Below are 25355 nucleotides of genomic sequence, written 5' to 3'. Positions count from 1 at the left end.
CTCATAGTTGGAAGGTACCTTGGTAGTGGGTTACTTCTACCCCTAAACAAGAGTCCTCCTGTAATATGCCTTGAAAACCAATCCAGCAGAAGAATAAGCCCCTCAGTGGGAAGAAGGACTATCTCATTTCTGTCTTTACATCCCCTTGCTTGAACATATCTAGTAGGATCTTTTGAACCGTCAAAGTAAATTGATTTAGTTACTCATCTGGCCTTTGCTGGAAGACTTCTTTCTACCAACGGGAACCCATTCCTTCCTAAGGCCATCTCATCTGTATCACTTTGGGATGACAACGAGCCTGCATCATTGGCTCTTAGAAAGTGGACTTTTTGCTATATTTATTTACTTTCCTCTCATTGGCTTTATGTTCTGGGCATATTATTAAGACCATTGAGGTTGCTGGGGAAATTGCCTTTTAAGAAGAAAAGAGTTTACCAGATGCGAAACTCTTGATAGATTTAGCCTTAATAAAGTACACGTAGAAAGACCTAAAGCATGAAATACATATGGTCCTATTGAGTTAGGGATGCATAATTCCTGACCGTCATGGAAGCAGGTGACTTGATTCTATTATTTATGAAAATATTTTGGTGCATAGTGTCATAGAATCAGACTTAGAGTGTTATAACTAATATGGAAACATATTTTTCATGATTACATATTTATAACTTACAGCAAATTGCTTACCACTTCAATACAGAGAGTGAGGGAGAAAATTTGGGAAGCAAAATTTTAAAAAATAAGTGTCAAAAATTGTTTTTACGTGGAATTAAGAAAAAACCTTAAAATATTAGAATAAAACTTTAGAAGACAGAGAAATGACCAATTAAGATGTAAACTATAATTAGGTTCTAGAAAAAAAATGAACTGAATGTTGTAATGGAAAGGGACAAGTATTGTGCTGTTCCAAGTAATTTTCAATCTTTGGTGAAGAAGGGTTTCACAGAGATCTCATGAGCTAGAGATGATTTTGGAAGAGGTTATAGAGTTAGATCTGGAAGAGACCTTAGGGACAGTCTAATCTAACACTGAGGGCCAGGGACAGAAATGGCGGCTAAGGCCGCACAGGTAACAAGTGACCAAGACAGGAGTTGCACCCTGGCCTGCTGTCTATTTTCCACTGTTTGAGTGCAATTAAGCTTGCTGCTATGGCACAGCACTCCAGCCTCCAAGAAGGGGGAACCTGAAAGGGAATCTAATTCAGAATTGAGCAAGACTCTTTCTTCTGGTTGTTCAAAAATGGAAACTAGAACCTTGACTTTCAAAATAATTTTTCCCCTCTCCCTCAGTTTTTATTGCTTGTTCAGTTTCCCTTAATGAATGATGCGGTTCTAACCCTGCTGTTCCCTATGTCATCCAATGACCTTTTCAGTAATTGGCTCTCCTGAAGCAAAAGGGAATGGTTTTCTGTTCCTCGCTGAGTTTCCATGCCCTGTACCTGATGGTTCCTGTCATCATACTACCTGGATTTGTGTTAAACATTGTTCCAAAGGTTCCCAGAATGCTTGGCACCCAATTAACATGGGAAGTAACTTTATGCCTGGTACAACAGGCCCTGATCACTGGCTAACAGCAGTGTTGCAGGGCTTGGAAATGCCTTTCTTTTCCTGGGCTTTGGGGTAAAATTACAGGGCCAAGTGGTTCCCCAAACTGTTTCTGGGGCATTGGGAAGCTGCTTGAGTCAGATTCAGCTCCCACCTTTATTAGGAGTTAGATCATCTTTGACATTAATGGTTTCCTCCATTAAACCAAATCTTATAATTAGATCCCCCTACTCTGACCCCTCCATCTCCTTCCTATTCTCAATTCTTTAAGGATAAAGAGCCAGGGAATTTCATTCCCAGCTCAGGCACAGAATCAATGTATGACCTTAATATAACAAAGCCAGAAAGTTACTGATAATGAGGAAACCTGAACATTTTCCTCATTAGTGTAATTGGATGAGAGGCTAAGCCCTTGTTTGTTTACTGATTGATTAATTGTTTACCGAAGACTTTACCTATGGGGACATGTTTTCTTATCTACCACAGGAGAAAACAAACATTGCCTGTGTAATTCTCTGAAAATGGGCTCTTTTTGGCTTGCTTTTCTGAAATCTCATCTGTAGGAGAAGAAAAAAAAAGAGCTATAAAATGACTAGTAACTGGCTTTTGCTTGAGAATTTTTTATAAATAGTAGCTATAGGGCAACTTCTGTTTGCATTGAATGGATGGAAGAAATCTGCTAATTGCTAGTTAAAGATAGTTTAGCAAGTTAGCTTTAGATCCTTAGAAAATGTGGAAAGTCTGCTATATCCTCATATTTTTCTCAGAAGTTCTGCTCCCAGGGCTCTTACAAGAGGGCAGATTATCATTATAGTTTACCAAAAAATGTTAGTCCTTAGAGCTCCCAAGAAGAATGACAGAAGACTGAAGGTTACAGAGAGCAAGGTGAATTTTGTGGTAATTGAGGAGAATGTGCTAAATTTGTGTTTCTATTATGACGGGTAATGACTGCATAGGTACAAATTACAGGATGGCCTCCCTGCTAGATGAGAAAATGAAAGTACTGGTGAACTCAACAATATGATGAGCCGGATGAGCCGGGAGAACGTTCTTAAAAATTTTCTCCTTTAGAGAGAAAATCTGAAATTTAAACAGACAGAAGGGAATCCTGACCTGGGAAAAGACACAGAGAAAGAAGGGAAGAAAGACCCCTGACCATGTAGAGTTACACATCAGCTATTCCAGGGAAAGGGGCAACAAGAACCTGTGAAGAAGAAGCATCTTCTTGTTTCCCAAAGAATGGACATCCACAGTTACTATCAATAACAGAGAAAGAAGAAGCAAGTAGGGTCCTGGATGACTTCCTGTTGTGGAATAACAACTATTTATCAACCTCACCTGATCAAGAGCGATCTGCTGATTACCTGGGGCATATCTGGTACTTGATAGAGACTCTCTAGAAATTCATCACTCTTGAAAACTACTTCCTACTTCTGATGACCCATATAGGAAACAACTGTCAAAGGGTGGGAAGGAACCCAGAAAGCAGAGTGAGGGCCAACCATTGCCCACTGACTATATTTTCTGGCATCCATGTCTCCCTGATCCTCCTCATCCTACAAGATCACATCAGCTCTGAAACTCACACATTTCCCCTGAGGAGGCTGGGGTCCCTTCCTCCCTGTCATTGAACAGGTCAAAGGGTGGTGATTAGAGAGCTGCTCCCAGATTCTTCACTTAAGGATGGCACCCGGGTCAGTCATCTCTTCATTGTCTACACTCCCCTGGACTTCATCATGCCCTTGCCCTGGGCATCCTCCCTCTCCTACCCCCACACCAACTATATGGCTTGTCCCCAATTCCATTGTGAGTCTTACCTTTCTTTGTATTCCCAGAGCTAAGCACTGAGGACATAATGCTCAATTGGACACATAGTAGGCATTTAATAATATATGTTAACTGATTGACAACTAACAATCAGTTAACAAGCATTTATTAAGTACCTACTGTGTGCTACCTACTTTTCTAGGTAATAGGCAGACAAATATAAGAAATTAAAACCATTCCTAATTGATAGAAAAATAGCTAAGGTCTTTCTACAGAATAAATATAAGGAGAACAACTTTAGCAAAGCTGCAGGATACAAAATAAACCCACATAAATCATCAGCATTTTTATATATCACTAACAAAATCCAACAGCAAGAGATTCAAAGAGAAATTCCATTCAAAATTACTGTCAATAGGATAAAATATTTGGGAATCTATATAAAAATTAATAAATAAAAGGAGAATATAAGTACAAAGTAGTTTGAGAGGGAGGGTATTAGCAGTTGAGGAATTAAGAAAGGTTTTATGTAGAAGATAACACTTAAGCTATTATCTTAAAGGAAGGGATTTTGTGAAGTGTAGGGGAGGAGGATGAGTCATTCCAGGCTTAGGTAATGATGAAGTTGGGAAAAGAACTGTAGGATGCTGGTTGTACTCTACCGCAGAAGCGAGTGAAAGGCAGGGGCTTCAGAAAATATATGCAGATTTAGGCAGTAAAGAGTTAAAAGAAGTTGGTATCTGAGAATAGTATGTGTTTCTGAACTAAGATTTAAAATATATAGATATAATTGTCTCTCATTCAAGGATGGAGTACATTACTGAGAGTCATTGAAAACATATTTGCCGGTAGTCTGCTAATATGATTAAGATGATGAGGTGGAAGTAATTGCCACTATCTCTCCACCAAGCTAGGGATTATAAAAGTTAGTTAGGAAGCTAGGAAGTTGATAGTTAGGAAGATTATTATCATTATTGTTATTTTAAATCCATAGTTTCTGTTTATAAGGACTCCTTCCAACTGCCCCAATAGAGATACAGTTTTCAAGAGTTACAAGTATCATCATCCTGTATAGCGATATAAACAGTTTAACCTTATTGAATACCATGCTTTGGCTTTGTTTGTTTCTTTTAAGAACATTTTAAGTAGAGAGGGAAATATTCCATAGTAGGTATGCACAAGAAGTGAGCCAGCAAGAAAATCCTTGAATTCAAATATCTACAGAAATTCTTTTATTATTTTAACAAGAATTTATTATGCAAAAAAGTATGGGGAATAAACAAAGGAAACTAGAGAAATTTGATCAATGCTTATCACAGACTTTATAGGATGGAATGACTCACAACTGGAATGCATCAGTGGCAGAGTAATCCTTTCTTTTGACTTCATTTAGCTTCTCTCTAGGAGTGATTCATTGAACAATGTTCTCATTTTAAGAATTTTTTTTTGACTTTTTAGAGTCAAGTAAAAGTGTATTGCTGGTCTAAAATTGTAAGGATCTAGATTTCAACATGCATTTGGATATGGAACCCCTTGATGTCATTTCCATTCCTAAGTACATCTGGGACAAAAGGTCAGGCCCCCAGTTGAACAGGAGGGGGGAGGCAGCCTGGATTGCCTTTAGGAAATTACAGAATTTTTTAGTTTCCACTAAAAGTGAAGGCCCATCTTTTTCACACTAATGTTCTACTGGCACTGGCATTTTAAGGCAATAAGGCATAGGATACAAGTAGTTTTTCCCAAAGAACTAAACATGAATGATTTATGGAGAAGTGTATGATGGACTACCTCATCTAAGCGATGATGAACACTGAGGATGAGGAGGAAGGGACATACCCAAGGGACCTTAGGACAGGAAGGGTTGCTCAGGAACAAGAATGAAAGGCACACATGGGCAGCAGGTGCCACTTGTACTCTGGTATCATTAAGAGGAAACAAGGAAGGTTTCTACCATGTTGGAGAGACTCCCTGGGCTTGGGGAAGCATATAAGAACCACAGGAATCGGTGGCTCTGCTGTTCTTGGCTTTAGCCAAAACACCAGACTGGGCGAGGAGGGGGGAACAGCAGGCTGCAAGCCCAGCTCCTTTGTCTCCAGACAGTTATTTTCCATCCTTGCAAGTCGCCGTTGCATCTGTGTCTTCTTCTGAAAAAAGAATCTATTGGAGTCCCTGCAGTAGACTGATTTTCACCATCCACGACATTCGTGGGTACCTGTGGCTTGGTGAAACATGTTTACTGAGGGATGCTTTGGGGCTGCTTTCTGCTACTGATGTAGTGTGTGGGAATGGAGCTCCCACATTCTTGGGCAGGGCTGCCGTGTACTGAAGGATCTTCAGAAGCTTTGCTTGGGGTATGTGGGGCCTTTTTTTTCCTGCAGTTTCTTCCGTTGTCTAGAACTGAGGCTGTGAACTGACAAAACGTAGGTGGTTCTGAGAAAATTGAAGCCTTCACGATCCCTGGAGCAATAATACAAAGGAAGTAGGATGCAGCATCCTGCTGTTGGAGAGAGTGTTGTGTTCCCCCATCCTGCCTCACTGCAAATATGGAGTTCTGGGATGACGCAAGAAAACTGGGAGAGTAGCGGATACTGCAAACAGACAGTAGATAGTTTGGATGATGATGATGATGATTTTCATGATAAACTCCCTTGAGAGAGAAAGATTTCATAGTACCATATACCTAGGTCTATAAGGGATCTTAAAATCCATCTATTAGAGTTCAGAGGTTTTTGATCTGGGGTCTGTGGACTCTTATATGAATAGATTTCAGAGAGCCTGTGAATTTGATTTATTGAACATCTTTTTATGTGCTGAGTATTAAGCACTTTATAAACATTATCTCATTGCATCTTCACAACAAATAAAGGAGGTAGGCGTTGTTATATCTATTTTGCATTTGAGTAAAGTGAGACAAATGGGTTAAGCAACTTGCACAGGGTCACATAGCCAGTCAGTGTCTGAGGCCGGATTTGAATTTAGGTCTTGGAGGTGGGGGCAGTGATAAATGAGAAACTTTCCTTCTGGCTTTTTGATGTCTCTTCTCAGGCCTTGTGAGTGAAGCAGTACAGATGCCCAATTAAAACTCATCCATAGAGAGTCTAGATAAGCACTCTAAGGTCTGTTTTAATTTCAAGATTCCAAGACTCTAAACTTCCTTGAATTCATTCCAATAAGGTATTGATGAGGTCATCAAAAAAGCAGTGATTCAGTTCCCAACTGGTGGGGTTAAAGTTTGCTAGAATGCATTTTTGTTTAAAATGAACGAATGGCTCTGGATTCCACTCACGGGTATATCAAGGGATGAGCTTAATGTGATAGATTTGGGGCATTAAGGAACCTCAGAAGTGGCTCTCATGGGACCAGTGCCTCCTCTCTCTGATTTTACAGAGGAGATAATAGACTCTCATTGAAGTTAAGTGACTTCCCCTAAACCTCATAGTCAGTAAGTGACAACAGCAGGATTTAAATTCAGGTCATCTTAATGCTGCTTCCGATGGACCAGTCAAACCTAAGCATCTTTGTAATGTCCCTTTTCTTCTCAGCACATAGTGCTGAACTAGTAGAAACCATCACATCCAAAGCTCATTCTCAGGTCTCTGCAGCCCCCTTTTGTATACAATGTCCTTGGTCCTCTTCAAGAATGACTGAAATAGGAGCAACAAGTGTATGTCCTGGACATTCAGAGATCCCTTCAGCCTGCTAAAGCAGCCCCAGACAAATGTTATTTAAATGGGAGCAAGAAATCCAGCCTTTTTCTGTTGAAATCTCTATTTTCTTGATTTTTACACATCTCGAGCTGCCGCACCTCTATCAAACCATAAGCTATAAGTTAGTGCTGTGACCTTTTCCAAAATAAACCTTCTAAACCAGGGCTAAAATTAACCATGCTGATTAGCTGAGCCTACAGAAGTCACACATGCGACTGTGAAAAGAAAAAAATTTCCTTAGCTAAAATACATATTCATGACCCTTTCTCTATGTAGGACTAAATTAAGTAATTACGTATTTTTTTTTAATATTCAAGACAACAAGTTCTCATGTAAGATACCAAAAGTGTCATCAGCATTTGGCCATATTTTCTCCAATACTCCTTTCGTATGCAGATCTGAAAACTTCCTGGATATAACTTCTTTGTGGAATTCCTGGTTCTGACCTCTCACTTCAAGGAAAACCAAACTACACCCTTTTCTTTATGTCAGGACTTCAACTACCTGGAAGGTTTCCTGCCTTCCTTCTCCAAACTAAACATCTCCATTTCCTTCAAACAGTCCTAGAATGACATGATTTCAAATCCCTTCACTGTTCTGGTCACTCATTCTAATCTATTAATGACCCTTGCACAGTGTAGGGCTCCAAATAATGGACCATGATATTCCAGATGGTTTTTGACTATGGGATATCACTCCGTGTCTACTGGGCTGTTATCATCTTGATATGATTGATTTTCCAGGATAAGAAAGAAAAATCCTCCCATACCACCTGAGAATTCCCCTTAGCCTTCCAGAGAACTTGAGACTTTACCTTCAGAAGCTCTGATTTTTCCTTGTATGGAAATACTATCTTGTCTATCATAAAGAGAAGCAATATGGTGCACTGGGTAGAGATTTGGCCCCAGGGCCAGGAATATTTGGGTTTAAATCCCACCTTCAATAAATATTGGCCATGTGATGTAAGGCAAAACATTTCATCCTGCAGTGCTCTTGACGATTCTTTAAGACTGTGTATTGCAAAGAAAGTGCATCATCCACTCATGGGCATCTCCACACTTGTGGACATGGGCTATATATATTAAGCTAAACTTTGTATTTTCCAGCACCTTGGACAGTGCTTTGCACAATTTAACAAATGCCTTAAAAATGAGCTCAGCTTTCTACCAATAGCCCAGCAAAAAACTTTAAAGGGCAAATAATCAAATAATAATCAAGAAGGAAAGGCAGAGGAGGAGCAAAGCCCATTGGCAGTTCTGCACCCAGAATAGGACACCTCAAGAACCATGACCAAACTCTGCTCACGGGAGGCATTTTCTCTTATAAAATGGGAATTTCCTAAGAGCAGATGCATAGACCAGATGATCTTCTGAGATCACTTTCAGCTCTAAGCCTTAAGACAAAACGACTCCATAGAATAGTATAAGTCTCTATTCCTGTCCTTCAAGCACACTGCCAAGGAGTGAGTTTGTAAATAGCATCTTACATTGCCAGAGAATTTAAATTGCTATTAAAGCAACATGAATCCATGGTCTCATCTCTCATCTTGTTCCCTGGCTACATTTCCTAATTAACAGCATTTCATATAAATCAGAGCACGTTCAGCAGTTTGCTTATTTCTTAGTAGGAAGATCACCTTGTGAGCCAAATGGGATTTCTCTTCTTTGTAAACCCTGGGGCCATCATCCCAGCCCTCTGCCTCCTGGAAACATTTATTTCTCCTTGGCAGCTGCACTCTACAGAGGTGCCAGCTGGAGGCAGTCATGAAGCAACCAGAACACAGTCCCTGCCAACAAGGGACCTTATGCTGCCAATCTGTGTAGTCAAAGTACTGAGACCAGAGCTTGGGGATCACCTACCTCGGGGATGCAAAAATGGGTCATTCCTCACACTCACTTCATCACAGTCACTAGTGTTTCTAAATTGCCACCATCGGTGTCATCATTTTGCTCTAAACCTGGGATGGTGATGCTGTTGCTGCAACTAATGATGACTTTTACATTAAAATGCTTCAAAATCTCCAAAATGCCTTTCCGGATGATCTCATTTGGTTCTCATAACAAGAATGTAAAATCTGAGGCCAGAAGTGAACCTCAGTCTTTTTAACTCTGGATCCAGGCTCAATTCCAACACTCCAACTCCCTCTGAGTTTAGAGAAATTTGTTAATAGTCTTATTGAAGCAAAATTCTTGCTAAAATCAATGCTGAGTTTCCTGGGAAGGACTGGCCACTATTTGTTCCCTATTTGTCAAATGAACCCTGACAATCTTCTTTGAAAAAATAATTTGGAAGCTTAGAATTTCTGAAGACTGTTTTATATGATCTGGTAAGTGAATCTTGATGGTTTCCACAAGATGATTTTTTTTCACATAATAAGTGCTTTAATTAATGACTGATGAATGAATGAATAAAAAAGAAACAAAAAAGTTCTAATATAACTAGAGCTCTGTGCACAGGATGCAATAATGAAATCAACCACAGTCCCTGCCCCCAAGGATCTTGCAAGAGAGGAAAGGGAAAAGATCCTGTACCTGTAATGCAGATTCCAACATGCAAAGCATTTAGCAGAAGTTCTCCCAAAAGATTTAGCATTTTTTTAGACAGAAAGGAGTGAGATTAGAGAAGGTCCCATGGAGGAAGTGGGATTTCTTCAAGATGACCTAACCTGCTCTTTGTCTCCTCTTTTCTAATTAGCACAAAGAGGAAGGGACCTTAGAGACCATCCATCCCAAACTTCCCTTCTTAGGTGGGAAAATGGGATCCCACACAGGTGCCTTCCCTATTTATTTTTTCCCTATTTATCCTGGTTTTAGCTTGCTTTCTATATTGCAAGGCACATTGTCTCCCCTATTCAATTGTAAGCTCTTTGAGGGCAGGACTGTCCTTTGTGTCCTTTTATATCCCTAGTGTTTAGCACATTAATAGATGCTTAATAAATATGTATTAAATTGAAGTGACAAATTCCTGTGCCCACAAGTAGTAAGTTGCCTAGTCAGGATTTGAATCCAGGCCAAGAACTCTAAATTCAGCCCTCTTTCTACTGCTACCACACTATATCCACATTAGCAATGATGTGAAATTCTTTAGCAGACTGAATTTGGGAAACTTCAGTCAGGTCCCCAGTCAAGAAGGCTTCTCTATCCCTCCTTGACCCCTTTGCAAGACCTCAGTTTCCCCATGTGTAAAATGAAGGGATTGGGTGAGATGGCCTCTGAGATTTCTTCCGGCTCTTCAAAATGACCAGATAAACTTAAGTACCCCAGTTTTCTTGTCTATAACATTAGGCAAGGGATGAGATGGTACTTCAAGTTCCCACTACATCTAGCATGGTTTAATCACTTCAGAGTGTGCCTAGTTGTTCATATCCAAGGCTCTGGGGCCTTCCCTGACAATTTAGTTCCTATTATCTTCTTAAACACCATCATCCGTATTTTGTAGGGGAAAATGGCTCCTTTAGCTAAGCAGTGACAGGGCTTGGTTTCTGACCCCTTGTTCTCCTTATGAACTGTCATTTTTTGCTGACTACTTCCATGTAATCACACCATTCTTTCCCTCTGAGCACAGAGAGGGAAAAAAATCTCAACAGCTGTAGAATTTCAGTTTTTTCCCCCAAGGCAAAAAACATAAATACAGTATTTTTTTTTCTGTCTAAAGATTTTGTTTTATTATATAGAACTTGGAAAACACTTTTTCAAAAGTATTAACTTGGATGTTAGTGCTTTTCTAGGGAAAATTTTTTTTTATAAAAGATAAAACTAATCTTTTGAATTTCCCATACTGCAAGCCATTTGTTCTCTATGCTCAGCAAATATTAATTAGTTCTGACATTATTATTAGCTATGTACTATATTAGTCCATGATGCTAACCATAATCTCAGAGTAGTCTGAGCCAAGTGAGAATGTCATTGGGAAATATTTAACAAAACAAATAAAAATCCAATATAATATGCTAATTTTGTAGTTTTCTTTGTCAATATGCAGCCCACAGGGATTCTTAAGTATGGTTTAGTCGCCTTCATTTCTCTTTGAGGTCTCTTCTAGTTTTTTTTTTTTTTTTAATCAAAAATCCTCTTACCTTAGGGAAACCTAAGTTCTAGATCTGGTTCTACGAAAAGCTTCAGACCAAGAGACAGGAGATCTCCCACATGCTGGTCCTGTTTATTGGCTTAGAATTAATCATTTAAGTGAGGTATCCTCAGCTGTATCAATGGCAAATTTCTGATATCTTCCCGGTCTGCCTTAAAATGAGGAAGTATTTCCAAAACCTCTTTAGAAATCACACAGAACTACTGGAAATATACCAGAGTACAGGAATACTGCAGGATGACCTTGGGCAAAACACCTTTCTACTGTTTTTTATCCTTTATTTAATAACAAAAACAATAGTTTCACATTCACCAACTCCTTCATCAAATGGAATCTTTCTTTCTTGATAGCAGGTTGTCATTAGGACTTGATAAATGTAAAATTCATAAGATATACTCAGGAAAGAGAGAGGCAGAAGGTTTGGGGCCTGAATCATGGGTTGCATTGTGTTCACAGATGATGACAAGACATAAATAACTTGGTCTCCTTCAGGCAAGATACAGAAAGCATAAAGATATTAATTGAAATGCTGTAACAGGATATTAAGAGATTTTTTGGCTTCCTGAAATTAAAGCTTAATGGGAAGACCATATTTAAAGCAGTTAATACTTCTGCAATATTAATGTCTATTTTTGGAATTGTTCAAACGACCCATAGCTGGTTTTAAAAGTGCCCTAACAAAAACCTATGCAAAAAATATAGGATCCGTCGGCAGCCAAAGGCAGAGGAAGAAAAGGAATAAATATTCTTAGAGAACTTGGCAAAGAGGTCAAAAGCCTACAAAAATGCTTCTGGAATGAAGAGACAGCAGTTTAACACAAAATAGTGAAGCTTATAGTGGTTATATCTGAAGGGCGGTAGAGAGACTGATATAAATATGGATGTAAATAAGCTCAGAGTAGTTTTGTCCAATGTCACAGAAACTGGCTTACCTCTGGATGGAGCTCATGAAGCAATTAAGATCCAAGAATGGAATAAAAAGGTCCTCCATGGGCAATGTCCATATGAGCTTAATCAACAGCATTTTGCAAAGAAATATTGACTATGTGATTGACAGGGATTTATTTGAGGAAATAGAAGTTTAGGATGGCAATTCAAAACATGGCCATCGACACCAGAAACTACTGAAGGTCATTTTTTTTTTAAGGAGACTGGATTTAAGGATCAATGTAGATTATGCAAAGAAATCATAGAGCATGCACTTACTGTCAACCTCATGAGACTTAGTGTTTGGGATTCTGCATTAAAAGGTCCCTAAATTTTATAGACAGACACAAAACAATCTCCAGTGCTACAGATACAGACCTCTGAAGAACTCAACCAGAAAACTAAATTGGGCCAGAACCCAGACCATTATTATAAACCAAATTGTTGTCCACAATTCCCTTATGTAACAAACACTTATCCATAAAAACTTAAAGACATCATTTTTAATAGATGTCTTCATCTCAGCTAATAATATTCATCATCTCCAAGCTACTTAGAAGAAAAAGCTTTATAAATTACCCATGCATATGTTTTGTAAATAAAAAGCTTTAATTAAAAAAAAAGAAAAAAGAAAAAGCTTTATAAGCCTAGCATGTAGACTGCCCATCTGTTTCTTTGTTCTCTTGCTACCAGACTGGACAATCTCTTTTTTCTGGTCATGTATCTCTTTAATAGCTTTTATGCTACTCCTACTGTGCAATTCTTAGATAATATACTGAACACAATTGTTGATCACCGAGAATCTCTTCATTGCCCTTCAGGAGACCTACAATTTAAATTCTTTATGGTATCCCCGTGATTCCATCGTATAATTGTCATATTAATGATAAATGATGCAACATAAGTTGCATAAATATAACAAATTTAGCAAAAACATGTAAATCTTCTTAAATAACCGTATCAATTATACATAATAGGGTATTATAATATAATAATTCAGTATTACAGTATTACAAAGTAAATAAGTAAAATAATTATAAGCATTTTAATTGGTATTTTTATATCATAACTGAAGGGATTTGTTTGGGTCTTAATTGATGAAGGAGTAAATGGAAATCTTTTCCCCCAGTACCTACATCGTACATAATCTCCTCTCTTTCTGTGCAACCCTCTTCTGGAACATTGGTGGTGCAATCTCTGAGGCGGTCATTATTGGATTCCTTGGTAAACACACTCCGTCATTGCCTACTAAGTGTGTGGGAATCCCAGAGTGCTGCCCTGATGCATCAGTTATAAGGCTCACTGTAGGGGGAAAGAAAATTAAAGCTATTTATCAAAAAGCATTTTCCCCTTGATGGAAAAAGTGAACATTAAGGCAACAAGTGACTGTACACAGGCCAAGAAAACATTTTGATAAAGAGACTTAAAGAGGACTGCATTTCCTTTGTCTTCTCTCTTGGCAGAGGAAGTGCAAGGGAACAGATTTGGAACCAGACTTTGGGTATGTGTTATAAGATTGGCTTTGGTGGCTGGGTACGCCGTCTAAGCTCAGAAGGGCTCTTGGTGATGGGGAAGGGCATTTTACTCCCCAGCACATTATCCCCTTATGTGGTTCTTGATGTGAGAATATATTTTGTTAATATAATAGTTATCATCCAATTGTGTTCCATTTTGGGGTTTTCTTGGGAAAGATACTGGAGTGGGCCAGCATTCATTTCCTTTCCCAGCTCTTTTTATAGGTGAGGAAACAGAGGCAGAGTTAAGTGACTTGCCCAGGATCACACAGCTAGTAAGTGTCTGAGACCAGATTTGAACTCTGGGAGATAATTCTTCCTGACTCTAGGCCTAGTATTCTCTCCATCATACTACTTAGCAGCCCCAGTGGTTATAATAATAGCTAGGTATATAGATATAGTGATTTAAGTTTTGAGCATTTTGTGTAGTATTTTAAGGTTTACTTATGTGTTACTTGATCCTCAGAATAGATCTAGGAGGCAGGTGTTATTGTTCTCCCCTTTTACAGTTGAGGAAGCTGAGGCAGACAGCAGTGAATTTACTTGCCCAAGAACACACATCTGAAGCTGGTTCCTGACTCCCTCACTGCAAGTATTCCCTGCCTGATTTCAAGCAGAGACACTGAATAGGGACATCACTGTTTCATGGCATTCTCGCCCCAGTTTTAAGCTGAGCCTGGGATTTCCTCTTTCCTTGTTGACTCTGTTCTGACAAAGCACCCCACTCTCTTTTTGATTTTATTTGTAGGCACCTGGACTTCACACTCTTACCATTGATATAAAGGGAGATTTCTAAGACACTTCTGGGGAAAGCCCCGTCCTGCTCCCTGTCACTGTTACTGTCATCAACTGTTTCATGACTATCTCGTTTCAGAGATCCCGGAAGATCCTTTAGAAGCTGAAGAGTATTATGTGGATGTCTTTGACTCCTGTTCCGAAGCGAGTGATGAGGATCAAATAGAAGAGGTGATAGAGGAGGAGGAAGAGGAGGAGGAGGTGGAGGAAGAGGAGGAAGAGGAGGTGGAAGAGGAGGTGGAGGAAGAAGTGGCAGAGAGCACTTACAAGACCAGCCATCAGGTACGTGATGTCTGTGGAAGGGTGACAACAGTCAAAGCCTCAAGGTTTTCCATCAGTCCCCCAAGAGCTAAAGATGACAGAGCTCTGAGGATGACTTACAAGAGCCCCACCCAAAGCAAGATGAAGACGCCGTCCTCATCCCAGCCTGAACCAGCACCCTCCCTTCTGGCTGGTTTTCTGTTGCCTGTGTCTGCCCCTCCAATATATTTTCCACAGGGACGCCAAAGTACAGGCAGCTGGGTGGGCAGAGTGGTTCAAGCTCTGAACCTGGAGTCGGGGACTCCTAAAACCAGATCAGGTCTGTGTTACCCTGAGCAAGTCATTTGTCTGCCTGAGTTTCCTCATTGAAAAATGGGGACATTTTCCAGCTCATTTTACACCCTGAGGCAGACAGGGTGAAGTGATGTGCCCAGGGTCACACAGCTAGGAAGGGTCTGGGGCCGGATTTGAAGTTAACCCCTCCTAACTCTAGGCCCAGTGTTGTGTCCACTGTGTGACACAGCTACCCCTTTTCAAAGCGTTATAATTGTTTGAATAATGTGACCTTTGAAATGAGTGATCACTGAATCTCAGAGAGCCCTCCAGCCCCTTTGGAGTCCAACTTTTATAGTTACCACCAAGGTGACAAGTGTCAGGGGTGGGCAGGGAAGAGCTTCTCACTGAAATGGTTTTTCTTCATCTAATTGACATTTGATTCAATTGTACTGTTTGTCTTTTCCTTCCCTGAGTGAAACAAATGTTCCAGGTTCACCAGAAAAATGTGTTTTGGGGAATGCCATCAAACCTTGGGGTGTGACCCATTTGGGAATTAGTGCTGTAATGAATGTGTCTTGGTTTATGTGGGGCATTTGGAACTGTAATGTTTGTTCTTGTTGTGATGAAGGATTCCCAAGGTCCATTTCACCAATTCTCTTTCTCTTTCTCCCTCCCTCCCTCCCTCCTTCCTTCTCCTTCTCTCTCTCTCTCTCTCTCTCTCTCTCTCACCGTCTCTCTCTGGATCTCTTCTGTGTCTGTCTCTGTCTATTTCTCTCTCTGTGGCTCTTTTTCTCTGTCTCTTCTGTTTCTCTCTGTCTCTGTCTGTCTCCCTTTCTCTCTCTTACTCTCTCTCTGTCTCCCATTCTCTGTCTCTCTCTCCTCTCTCTTTCTCTCTTGCTGTCTGTGTCTGTTTCTTTCCATTTCTTTCTCTCTGTCTCTGTCTCTTTCTGTCTCTGTCTCTCTCTTTTTCTCAACTCAGAGGAAATCCCAGTCTGTGTCACAACTAACTTCTTCATGAATCCTTGTGCATGCTGATGTGATGTAAAGATGTAGTAAAGCTTATGACACGCTCTCTAAAATAGCTTTTGGGGATATAAACTCATAGTCGAGGTTAAATGGGATTCGCAAATAATCTTTTAACCCCAAGCCTGAGACTACAGACCTTGAATCAGCACCAGACGTATGGCAGTCAACAAATACTCAATCTTCACCAGAGTCATTCTGATTGCTTTTCTTATTATGAAGTGGTAGTGGCTAAGAAGTCTCTGTGATATATGTATAACTTCCCTGTGATGTACCACAGCCACACAGGGAGCTAACACAAGCAAGCTTGAGTGCCCTAGTTCAGGATTAGATTCATATATTTTCCTTTTTAGTGCTGACTCAAGGTGCACGGCCCCAAACAGTTGTCTGATTTAGGATAGAAAATTCCCATCAAATCTTAGATTCTGAACCTACGCCTCCCACATGTATTTTGGAGACTCTGTCTTGTCTCCCCCAAACAAACATAATACAACTTGTAGGGTCTGTGTGGAGGCTGGAGTGATGACGTCCACCTCAACTCCCAAGATGCTTTTTTAATTAACATGCAAATGAAGAACAAAAGGCTAGTTGAAGCACCTTTGTCCAAAATGGTTACTGACAATAAAACCCTTGACTTCTGTTCTGTATCTCTTCTTCCAGAAACTTTGCAATATTCTATGTTGAACCATTGCAAGCTGGGTTAAAGGGACCAGGCAATGATACTGCGCTTGAAATAATGATGCAAAAATAGACAGGTGGAGTCTGTGATCTCCGCAGCTTAAGAAACTATGAACAATTTTTGCATTAAATCCTGAAAGGTCATTTGTGTCTTTTACTGCAGTGTCTGCTAGTAATTGGATGACTGCTTTGTCACAACAATAATTATCCATCCATCCTCCTAATGCCTTTGAATGCATTATCTGTGAAAGGAGAACTAGAATACGCAGGGAGGCTCGGATGATAGGGCTTGAAAATGAGATGTCTGGAAAACCTGTGTAAACTGTAAAAAGGCTATCTGTGCAAATATAAGTCTCTATCATTACCGGAATAGAGATCGGGCTGATTCCAGCTTCCAAGAGAGGGTTAACTTCTGGGGGGAAAATGTAAACTATCTTCCCATAGTCCCCAAAAAGCAAAAGAGAGCAAATGAGAAGGAAGGCTCCTGTTCTTCTCCCAAGCTCAGGACACCTTCCCGCTCCCCTGGCACTCTTACTAGTTCTTGGTCAGTTCCATCCCCATAGCGTATTTCTGGGGTGCTCTGCTCTTCCATGTTAAGTACTAGTCTACTAATTTGCTGTATTGTTCTAGTTCCTTCCCATCTGTTAGAAGATAAGGGTGGTTTAATGTTGTTGCCCCTGGTGGGTCACAAAGGATACTGATAAGTCAGTCACAGTGATTTTTTCTAGAGAGGAGGAGGTTATATAATGAAACTTGATTTTTTATTGAGAAAAGATGATTTCCAAGTACACTCACAGCAGAATATCAATTCTGTTTTTTTAAAAATGATTTAGATTTAGCATTTATTTATTAACAAGGACCAGAGGTCCCCAGTGCAGATGGAAATATAAGGTAGACCAAAGCCCAAGAACAGGAATGGGGTATACTAGGACAGCTGCTTCTTGTGTGCTCCGTAAGTAGCCATATTCTTAGGAGTGACTCCATCTCCATGTCCCCTCCCTTTTCTCCCAGGATAGTGTCTGCTTTGTCAGACTAGCCCAGCAAGGGGGTGGGATTGGGGCAAGGAAGGGGCTAGGAAAAATGGTCTCTCTCTGCACTTCCCCCAGGTGGCAAAATCTTAGGCACTTAGGTGGTATGGTATGGGCACATTGATCTTAAGTTCAAAGCCTTCTTCAGAAATTAGGTCCATGGGATGCACAAGTTTTAGTGGTCTTATTTCTAAAATGGACATTAAAATAGCACCTGTCCCCCAGGGTTATTGTGAAGATCAAAGGAGATAATTTGTATAAAATACTTAAGTGGGGGGCAGCTAAGTGGAGCAGTGGATAGAGCACCAGCCCTGAAGTCGGGAGGACCCGAGTTCAAATCTGGCCTCAGACACTTAACACTTCCTAGTTGTGTGACCCTGGGCAAGTTACTTGATCCCAATTTCCTCAGCAAAAAAAAAAAATACTTATGCCAGCCTTAAGTGCTATATAAATATTTTATAATGAATATTTGTATGACTCTCCCTTACTAGTTTTATGTATTTGGACTAGGATACAGATGATTGTGGGAATTAGCTGTAGGATTACATTTTAGGGAAAACAGCGTGGTCTTGTAGAGAAAAGGGCATATGCTTGAAATCCAAAGATCTGGGTTCAGGTCATGTCTCTGAGACGTCCCAGCTGTGCTTTAAAGAGCTCTCTGAGACCTTTACATTATAGAACTATTGTTCATTTGCACCCCAAACCAATGAAAATACAACTATAGACCAAAGCCCTCTCCTTCCCCAGTAAGAATAGATTTTTTTCAGTTGGGTTTTTCATAAGAATAATTAGCACAATCAATTCCACTCAACCAGCATTTTTGAAGTATCTACTATGTGCAAAGCACTAGAAACCCAAAGCCAAAAATGAAAGGACACAAAAAGGTCCAGTACTTTATACCAGGGGAATCCTTTTGGAAAATGAAACTTTTCTCCCACATTCTTAGGAGAAATAATCCTCTTATTTTAGGTATTCTGATTATTTGCTTTTCAATCACTGGACTGAGATTGTATAAAGCAACAACTAGGGAATAAGTCAGGAATAAGGGAAACTTTGGAGGAAAGGAGATTGATTAGGACCTGTGCAGGCTCTCCAAACTCCTGGAGTCGAATGGATCTTAGCAAATAGAAATGGCAAAACGATTTCAGCTCTTAAAAAAAAGCCTCATTTAGCATGCTCTCCCAGTTACATTAGGATGTAGCTTTATCAGCCTCATCTCTGATTTTCTTTCTCATCCTTTAAACTTCTAAACCCCCATGCAGAATGTCAGAGTCTAAAGCATCAGTTAAAACAGACAGACAAACAACCACACAGTCCAGAGCCTCCCCTCCCCTTTCCCAGCCCGCTCCAAAGAATGCTGCCACTTATAAATGAAGGCAGCTGCAGCGAGCCAGATATTGACAGTGAACCTTGGACAGATGGAGTCTCATAATTCAAACACAGGCAGGTGTGGCACTGGGAAAGCCTGGTGCCGCTGGTCTCCTGCTCACCTTTGCAAAGATGTGTCTCGGGTTTCTTTTCACCACCCGTACGTAAAATCTCTTTCCTTAGTACTCTGAGAGAAAAGACCTCAGCTTCCAGGGCAGCCCTGGTCATTCAGCATCCTTAAATGAGCTTTTCCATGAATTCTCAATGCAGATAATCAAGGGGCTTAGCATCTCATGAAATCAGGTCACAGGATTAAAATGGGAGAACTGTTTCTGAGTGAAAAGCCATGGGGTATGATCGCTTTTAATTCAGCCTCGGTGGATTGGAGAACTTTGGCCAACATTTCTTTAGGTAAAGGGGAGCCAATAGTTGTGCACTGGCTGGAGGGTGGTCATTCAGGGCAGTTGCCTTGTACCCTACATTTTGGGGGGGAAGTCACTGGTCAGTATGACTCTTGCAGGGGTAAAGCTGGTGCTTCCTTCAGAGATCTATGGGTATAACTAAAGCAAACCTTTTCCAGTAGGTGTTTGATGGGCTAGCACACAGCCAGCAGCCTTCCAGCAGTGTGTGCATTTATAGAAGTGTAGTAGGCTGTACTCAGTGGAGAAACTCTTGAAAATTAAACATGGCGCCTTACTGAGGGGAGTTGGTGGGATCTCTTCAATGTCAATTGGAAGTCAATGGAAGAGAGTCATTGAACAGCGAATACTAAGTGGGTTTTTTCTTCTAAACATATTTCCATAATTATCACGCTGCACAAGAAAAGTCAGATCAAAAAGGGAAAAAAGCGAGAAAGAAAAAAGCAAGCAAACAACAAAAAAGGTGAAAATACTATGTTGTGATTCACATTTAGTCCCCACAATCCTCTCTCTGGGTGCAGATGGCTCTCTCCATCACAAATCCATTGGACCTGGCCTGAATCATCTCATTGTTGAAGAGAGCCATCAGAATTGATCATCGTATAATCTTATTGTTGCTGTGTATAATGAACTCCCGGTTCTGCTCATTTCACTCAGCATCAGTTCTTTGAAATCATCCTGCTGCTCATTTCTTACAGAACAATAATATTCCATAATATTCATACACTATAACTTATTCAGTCATTCTCCAATTGATGGGCATCCACACAGTTTCCAGTTTCTGCCCCGGACATTTTTGCACATGTTGGGTCCCTTTCCCTCCTTTAAGATCTCTTTGGGATACAGGTCTAGAAGAGACACTTCTGGATCAAAGGGTATGAATAGTTCTCTACAATGGTTGGATCAGTTCACAACTCCACCAACAATGCATTTTAATGTCCCAGTTTTCCCACATCCCCTCCAACATTTATCATCTTTTCCTGTTATCTTAGCCAATCTGAAAGGTGTGTAGTGATATTTAGAGTTGTCTTAATTTGCATTTCCCCGATAAACAGTAATTTAAGATATTTTTTCATATGACTAGAAATATTTGGCTTTAATTTCTTCATCTAAAAATTGTCAGTTCATATCCTTTGACCATTTATCAAATTGGGTAATGGCTTGTATTCTTATAAATTTGAGTTAATTCTCTCTATATATCTTAGAAATGGAAATTTTATTTTTTAAAGCCCCCATTTTGGGGTAGGTGTTTAATAGCAGGGATACTTAACCTAGGTTCAATGATTTTTTTTTTAGTATCTTGATAAATGTATTTCCATATAATTGAGACAATTGGGTAGTATAGTAGATAGAGCAGTGGGCCTGGAGTTAGAAGTTCAAATTTTGCTTCAGACACTTGCCATCTAGGTCATCATGACAGATCATTTACATTCTATTTGCCTGAGTTTCCTCTGTAAAATGGGAATAATAGTAATCTTTCAGGATTGTTATGAGGATAAACAAAGATAATATTTTTAAGGCACTTTGCAGACCATAAAGCACTATACAAATACCAGTTATTATTATTACAAGTTAATTCCTTTTAATCCTATGTGTCTTGTATTATTATATATTATATTATGTATAATAACATTATGTTATAGTTATATAATATATATTATCTTGTTATGTCTTATATTTAAAAACATTATTCTGAGAAGGAGACTTTGGGCTTCACCAGGCTGACTGCTAAAGGGACCTATGATACAAAAGAAATTAAGAACCTTTGTTGTCTAGTCTAATGAAGATCTCATTTAACTTATATATATTATATGAGCGATTACCTTTCAAATCTTAAATACTTCAGTTCTTTTCTCTTTTGGCTCTGAATTTAATCTCAAAAAGAAAAACTTTTCCCTATTTAATATTATATGAAAAATCTGACCCCAAAGTTAGCTCTCAGTCCTCCATGTATAAACTTAATCATCAACAAAAACTTTCCAGCTTTTCTATCCAAAAAGCTTTTCTTTCCAACTTTTCCTTTTCCAACAGAAGTAAGAAGCTTCCAGGGCTGGAGATTGAGAGTGGAAGGGACAAACAGTTTATTTGTTTCTCTTCTCACTCCTTTTTCTATGATTTTCTCTCTATACACAAGAAAGCAAAATATCTTTATATCTGGAAAAGGTAAAGATCTCAAGGTTGAATTTCTCTCCAATTCTGTTTTTTGTTTATTTGTTTGTTTGTTTTACAGTTGACACTTTAAATGATTCAATGGTGCCCACCTCTCATATAAGAGGAACTCATTTCTCTTTTTTTTTCTTTTCTTTTCTTTTCTTTTCTTTAATAGCCTTTTATTTACAGGTTATATGTATGGGCAATTTTACAGCATTAACAATTGCCAAACCCCTTTTCCAATTTTTCACCTCTTACCCCCCACCCCCTCCCCCAGATGGCAGGATGACCAGTTGATGTTAAATATATTAAAATATAAATTAGATACACAATAAGTATACATGACCAAACCGTTATTTTGCTGTACAAAAAGAATCAGATTCTGAAATATTGTACAATTAGCTTGTGAAGGAAAACCAAAATGCAGGTGGGCAAAAATATAGGGATTGGGAATTCAATGTAATGGTTTTTAGTCATCTCCCAGAGTTCTTTCTCTGGGTGTAGCTGGTTCAGTTCATTACTGCTCCATTGGAAATGATTTGGTTGATCTCATTGCTGAGGATGGCCAGGTCCATCAGAACTGGTCATCATATAGTATTGTTGTTGAAGTATATAATGATCTCCTGGTCCTGCTCATTTCACCCAGCATCAGTTCGTGTAAGTCTCTCCAGGCCTTTCTGAAATCATCCTGTTGGTCGTTTCTTACAGAACAATAATATTCCATAATATTCATATACCACAATTTATTCAGCCATTCTCCAACTGATGGGCATCCACTCAGTTGAGGAACTCATTTCTCACAGAAAACACAATCACTGAGTAACTTAGATGTTATCCCTAACAACGTCAGATAGTTACAGACATTTTCAGGAAGAGATTTAAATAAGTCACAGGTCCCCTTTCAACGTCAAAAAATATTTAAATAGCAAATAGGTGGAAATTTTATTTTAGAAAGGACACAGGATTAAAAAAAAGCATTTTAAAAAAGTGTTGTTAATTCATTTGATTCTACTGTGAAAAAGCTTTATGTAATATTTTACGTCTTATTTAGCAGATATGTTTTCTTAATAGCAATTATAGTTAACAATAAAAAACAATTTAAAAGCAAAAAAAATTTTCTTCAGGATGAAAAATAGGAATAAATTTAGCTTAAATATAAGTAGTTGATGTTTAAAAAAAAATTTAGGCACAAATACCAGTATAATAAGATGACTGAATATCCATTGGACCCCATTGTTATATCAATGTTAAAATTTTTGCATTTGTATTTGAATACAGTGAAAGATTAAAAAGAGCATCTTGCCATGTTCCTAGGTCATGAATAGATAAAAGATGAAATCTCTTCTTCTGAAGTTGATATATTTCCCCAATCCCTTCTGCTTTTTGATTTTCTAAACAAGATACAACATTTAAACATGGGATATAGGGGTCCCTGTCTGCATATTGTGAGCTTCCACCGAGAAATTAGCCAGAATTTGAGTAGGGAAATGTAGTTTTAACTCCCCTTTCATCACTATATTCTCCAAACTAATTGTGCCAAGCTTGCCTCTGAACCATGTGTGAGGATCCCCAAAGGCCATGTTGACTTCAGTTGTGTTCAGCTCTTCCTGACTCCATTTGGGGTTTTCTTAGCAAAGATACTGGAGTGATTAGCTATGTCCTCTAGTATTGACTTTAAAAACTACGTAGCATCATCCATGTTCTATTATATTTTTATTTATTTTTGTTTAACATTTCTCAATTACATTTTAGTCTGTGGGCAGCACAAGGGAGGACCCTACATTTAACATTTCTTTTCCACACTAATTGCAGATTCAAGAAGGGGCTTTTGGAAATCTGGGCCATTGAGTCAGTGTGGTTTGTGGGCAGAGGATTTGAGTCCAAATCTTGGTTCTGCACCTGACTGCCTCCATGGTTAGGGGCAAGTTGCTTAGTTTCTTGGGCCCTCAGGGTCTTCATCTGTAAAATAATATTTTAACCAAATCATGCATCCTTAACCCAACATATATCAGAGAGCCCATGAACTTAGTTGGGAAAAAAGTTGCAACTTTATTTTCATTAACTTCTAACAGAAATTCAGCATTTTCTTCCATTATGAATGGGTGGCACACTAGTTATAACACTGAGCCTGGAGCCAGGAAGATTTTTCTTCCTGAATTCAAATCTGTCCTCAGATATTTATAAGCTGTGTGATCCTGGACAAATCACTTCCCCCTGTCTGCCTCAATTTCCTCATTTGTAAAATGAGCTGGAGAAGGAAATGACAAAGCCACTCTGAGATCTCTGCCAAGAAAACCCCCAAACCTCTCATGAAGAGTCAGATGTGACTGACACAACAGAATAACAACAAAAAATCCATTATGAATGTAGGAGAAAAAAGCCCCACATAAGTATTAGCAGTACCTGTGACTTTATCACCAATAGAAATTACAGGTATTTTCATATCTCATTACAGTTGTTGCAGATCTCTTGAAATATCATTTCGGCTTGAAATGACTGTGGTTATTAGACCTATCACCAGGCCACGCTTGAGTGTAATCTGCCTAGGTACAGACTGTACTTCAGTATAATTGATGTATTTTAATATAATAATCTTCCTTTGCAATCCTGTGTGTTTTATTTTATTCATTACAGCCATTATTCTGAGTAGTAATCAATAGGTGCCGCCAGACTGCCAACAGGGATGCATGAAACAAAAAGGGTTAAGGGAACCCTGGACTTATTTCTAAGTTCTTTTCTAAGGATCTGAGATTCTGTTCTTTCAAGATGACCTTGATCATCCCATCTTGTTTTTTTTTTTTAGCTTTGTATTATCCAAGAATATGACCTTTTCTAGCTCTATAGCTATAACCTTACAAATCTATAAAAAAAAATGAAATGAAACAATGACTTCTCTAGGTTTCTAAAAATCCTGCATGGTCTAAAGATTGTATTTTTCCAGGAAGCATGGATTTGCTAATTACATTGGCACTAAGTTGACTAAGAAAACAGTGGGATGTGCAGTGCATTCAGAATTCCCCTCTAATATTGATATTAAAATGTTACCAACGAAGATTTCAGAATTTAAAAATAAAAATGTATTAGTCAGGGAATGATGAGAGGTTTCCATTATAATGAAGTTTTTGATTGAGGTGAGAGAGCAGTTGCTCGGCTGATTTCAAATGAATAAATGTAACACTGAGCTGCATTCTCATTGTTTTAGTGGGTCAGTGTGTAGTTAATAGATTCAACTTATATCTTAATTTCTTTAGATGTCATTATTCCTTGATAATAATAGAATTTTGTCTAGAAACAATCAAGTTGTCTGATTGTTTTAGGTTTATCCAGTAAGATTGTTACTCATCGTTGCAGTGTCATTTTAGTACTAATTTTTAAAACATCAGTGGTTGGTTGTGGTCTTTATTCTCACAGAAAACCAAAATGACCTCACTATCTTTGGGTGAAAATATAGTGTGCCTGACTGTGGCTAGTCAGACCAATCTGAGCTTGGAAGGCTCTACCACAGGTGAGACCCAAATGGCCCATATGAAAATTGGCAGTAGAGATGTCTCTAAATTTGTGCATCTCACTTTTCTTCTGTGAGTGGTAAAGAATGTTGCTAAGGAGCTTCACATTACAATTTATGTTCTTCTTGGGTGACTTTGGATGGGAACCCTCATTTCTCTGGGTCTTGGCATTTTCACTTACAAAATGATGATTTTTTCTTATAGGATTACAGATCCGTAGCTTTAGAACTGAACAGGACCTTAGAGGCAATCTAGTGCAACTAAAAGAAAAGGGATTTTCCCCTAAGGTCACACAGTTCATAAAT

General features: G+C 39.0%; 1 protein-coding gene across 1 annotated transcript in view; it reads left to right on the top strand.

The window, feature by feature from the left end:
- The window catches only part of NEK11 (NIMA related kinase 11), a 244214-nt gene that overhangs the window by 143298 nt on the left and 75561 nt on the right, over nucleotides 1-25355 (top strand). The window contains 1 exon segment of the mRNA XM_031940247.1: nucleotides 14420-14622. Coding sequence (XP_031796107.1) covers nucleotides 14420-14622 — 203 coding nt within the window.

This window comes from Sarcophilus harrisii, chromosome 5 (assembly GCF_902635505.1).
Source record: "Sarcophilus harrisii chromosome 5, mSarHar1.11, whole genome shotgun sequence".
Taxonomy (NCBI): Eukaryota; Metazoa; Chordata; class Mammalia; order Dasyuromorphia; family Dasyuridae; genus Sarcophilus; species Sarcophilus harrisii.
This window is presented reverse-complemented; position numbering and strand designations above follow the sequence as displayed.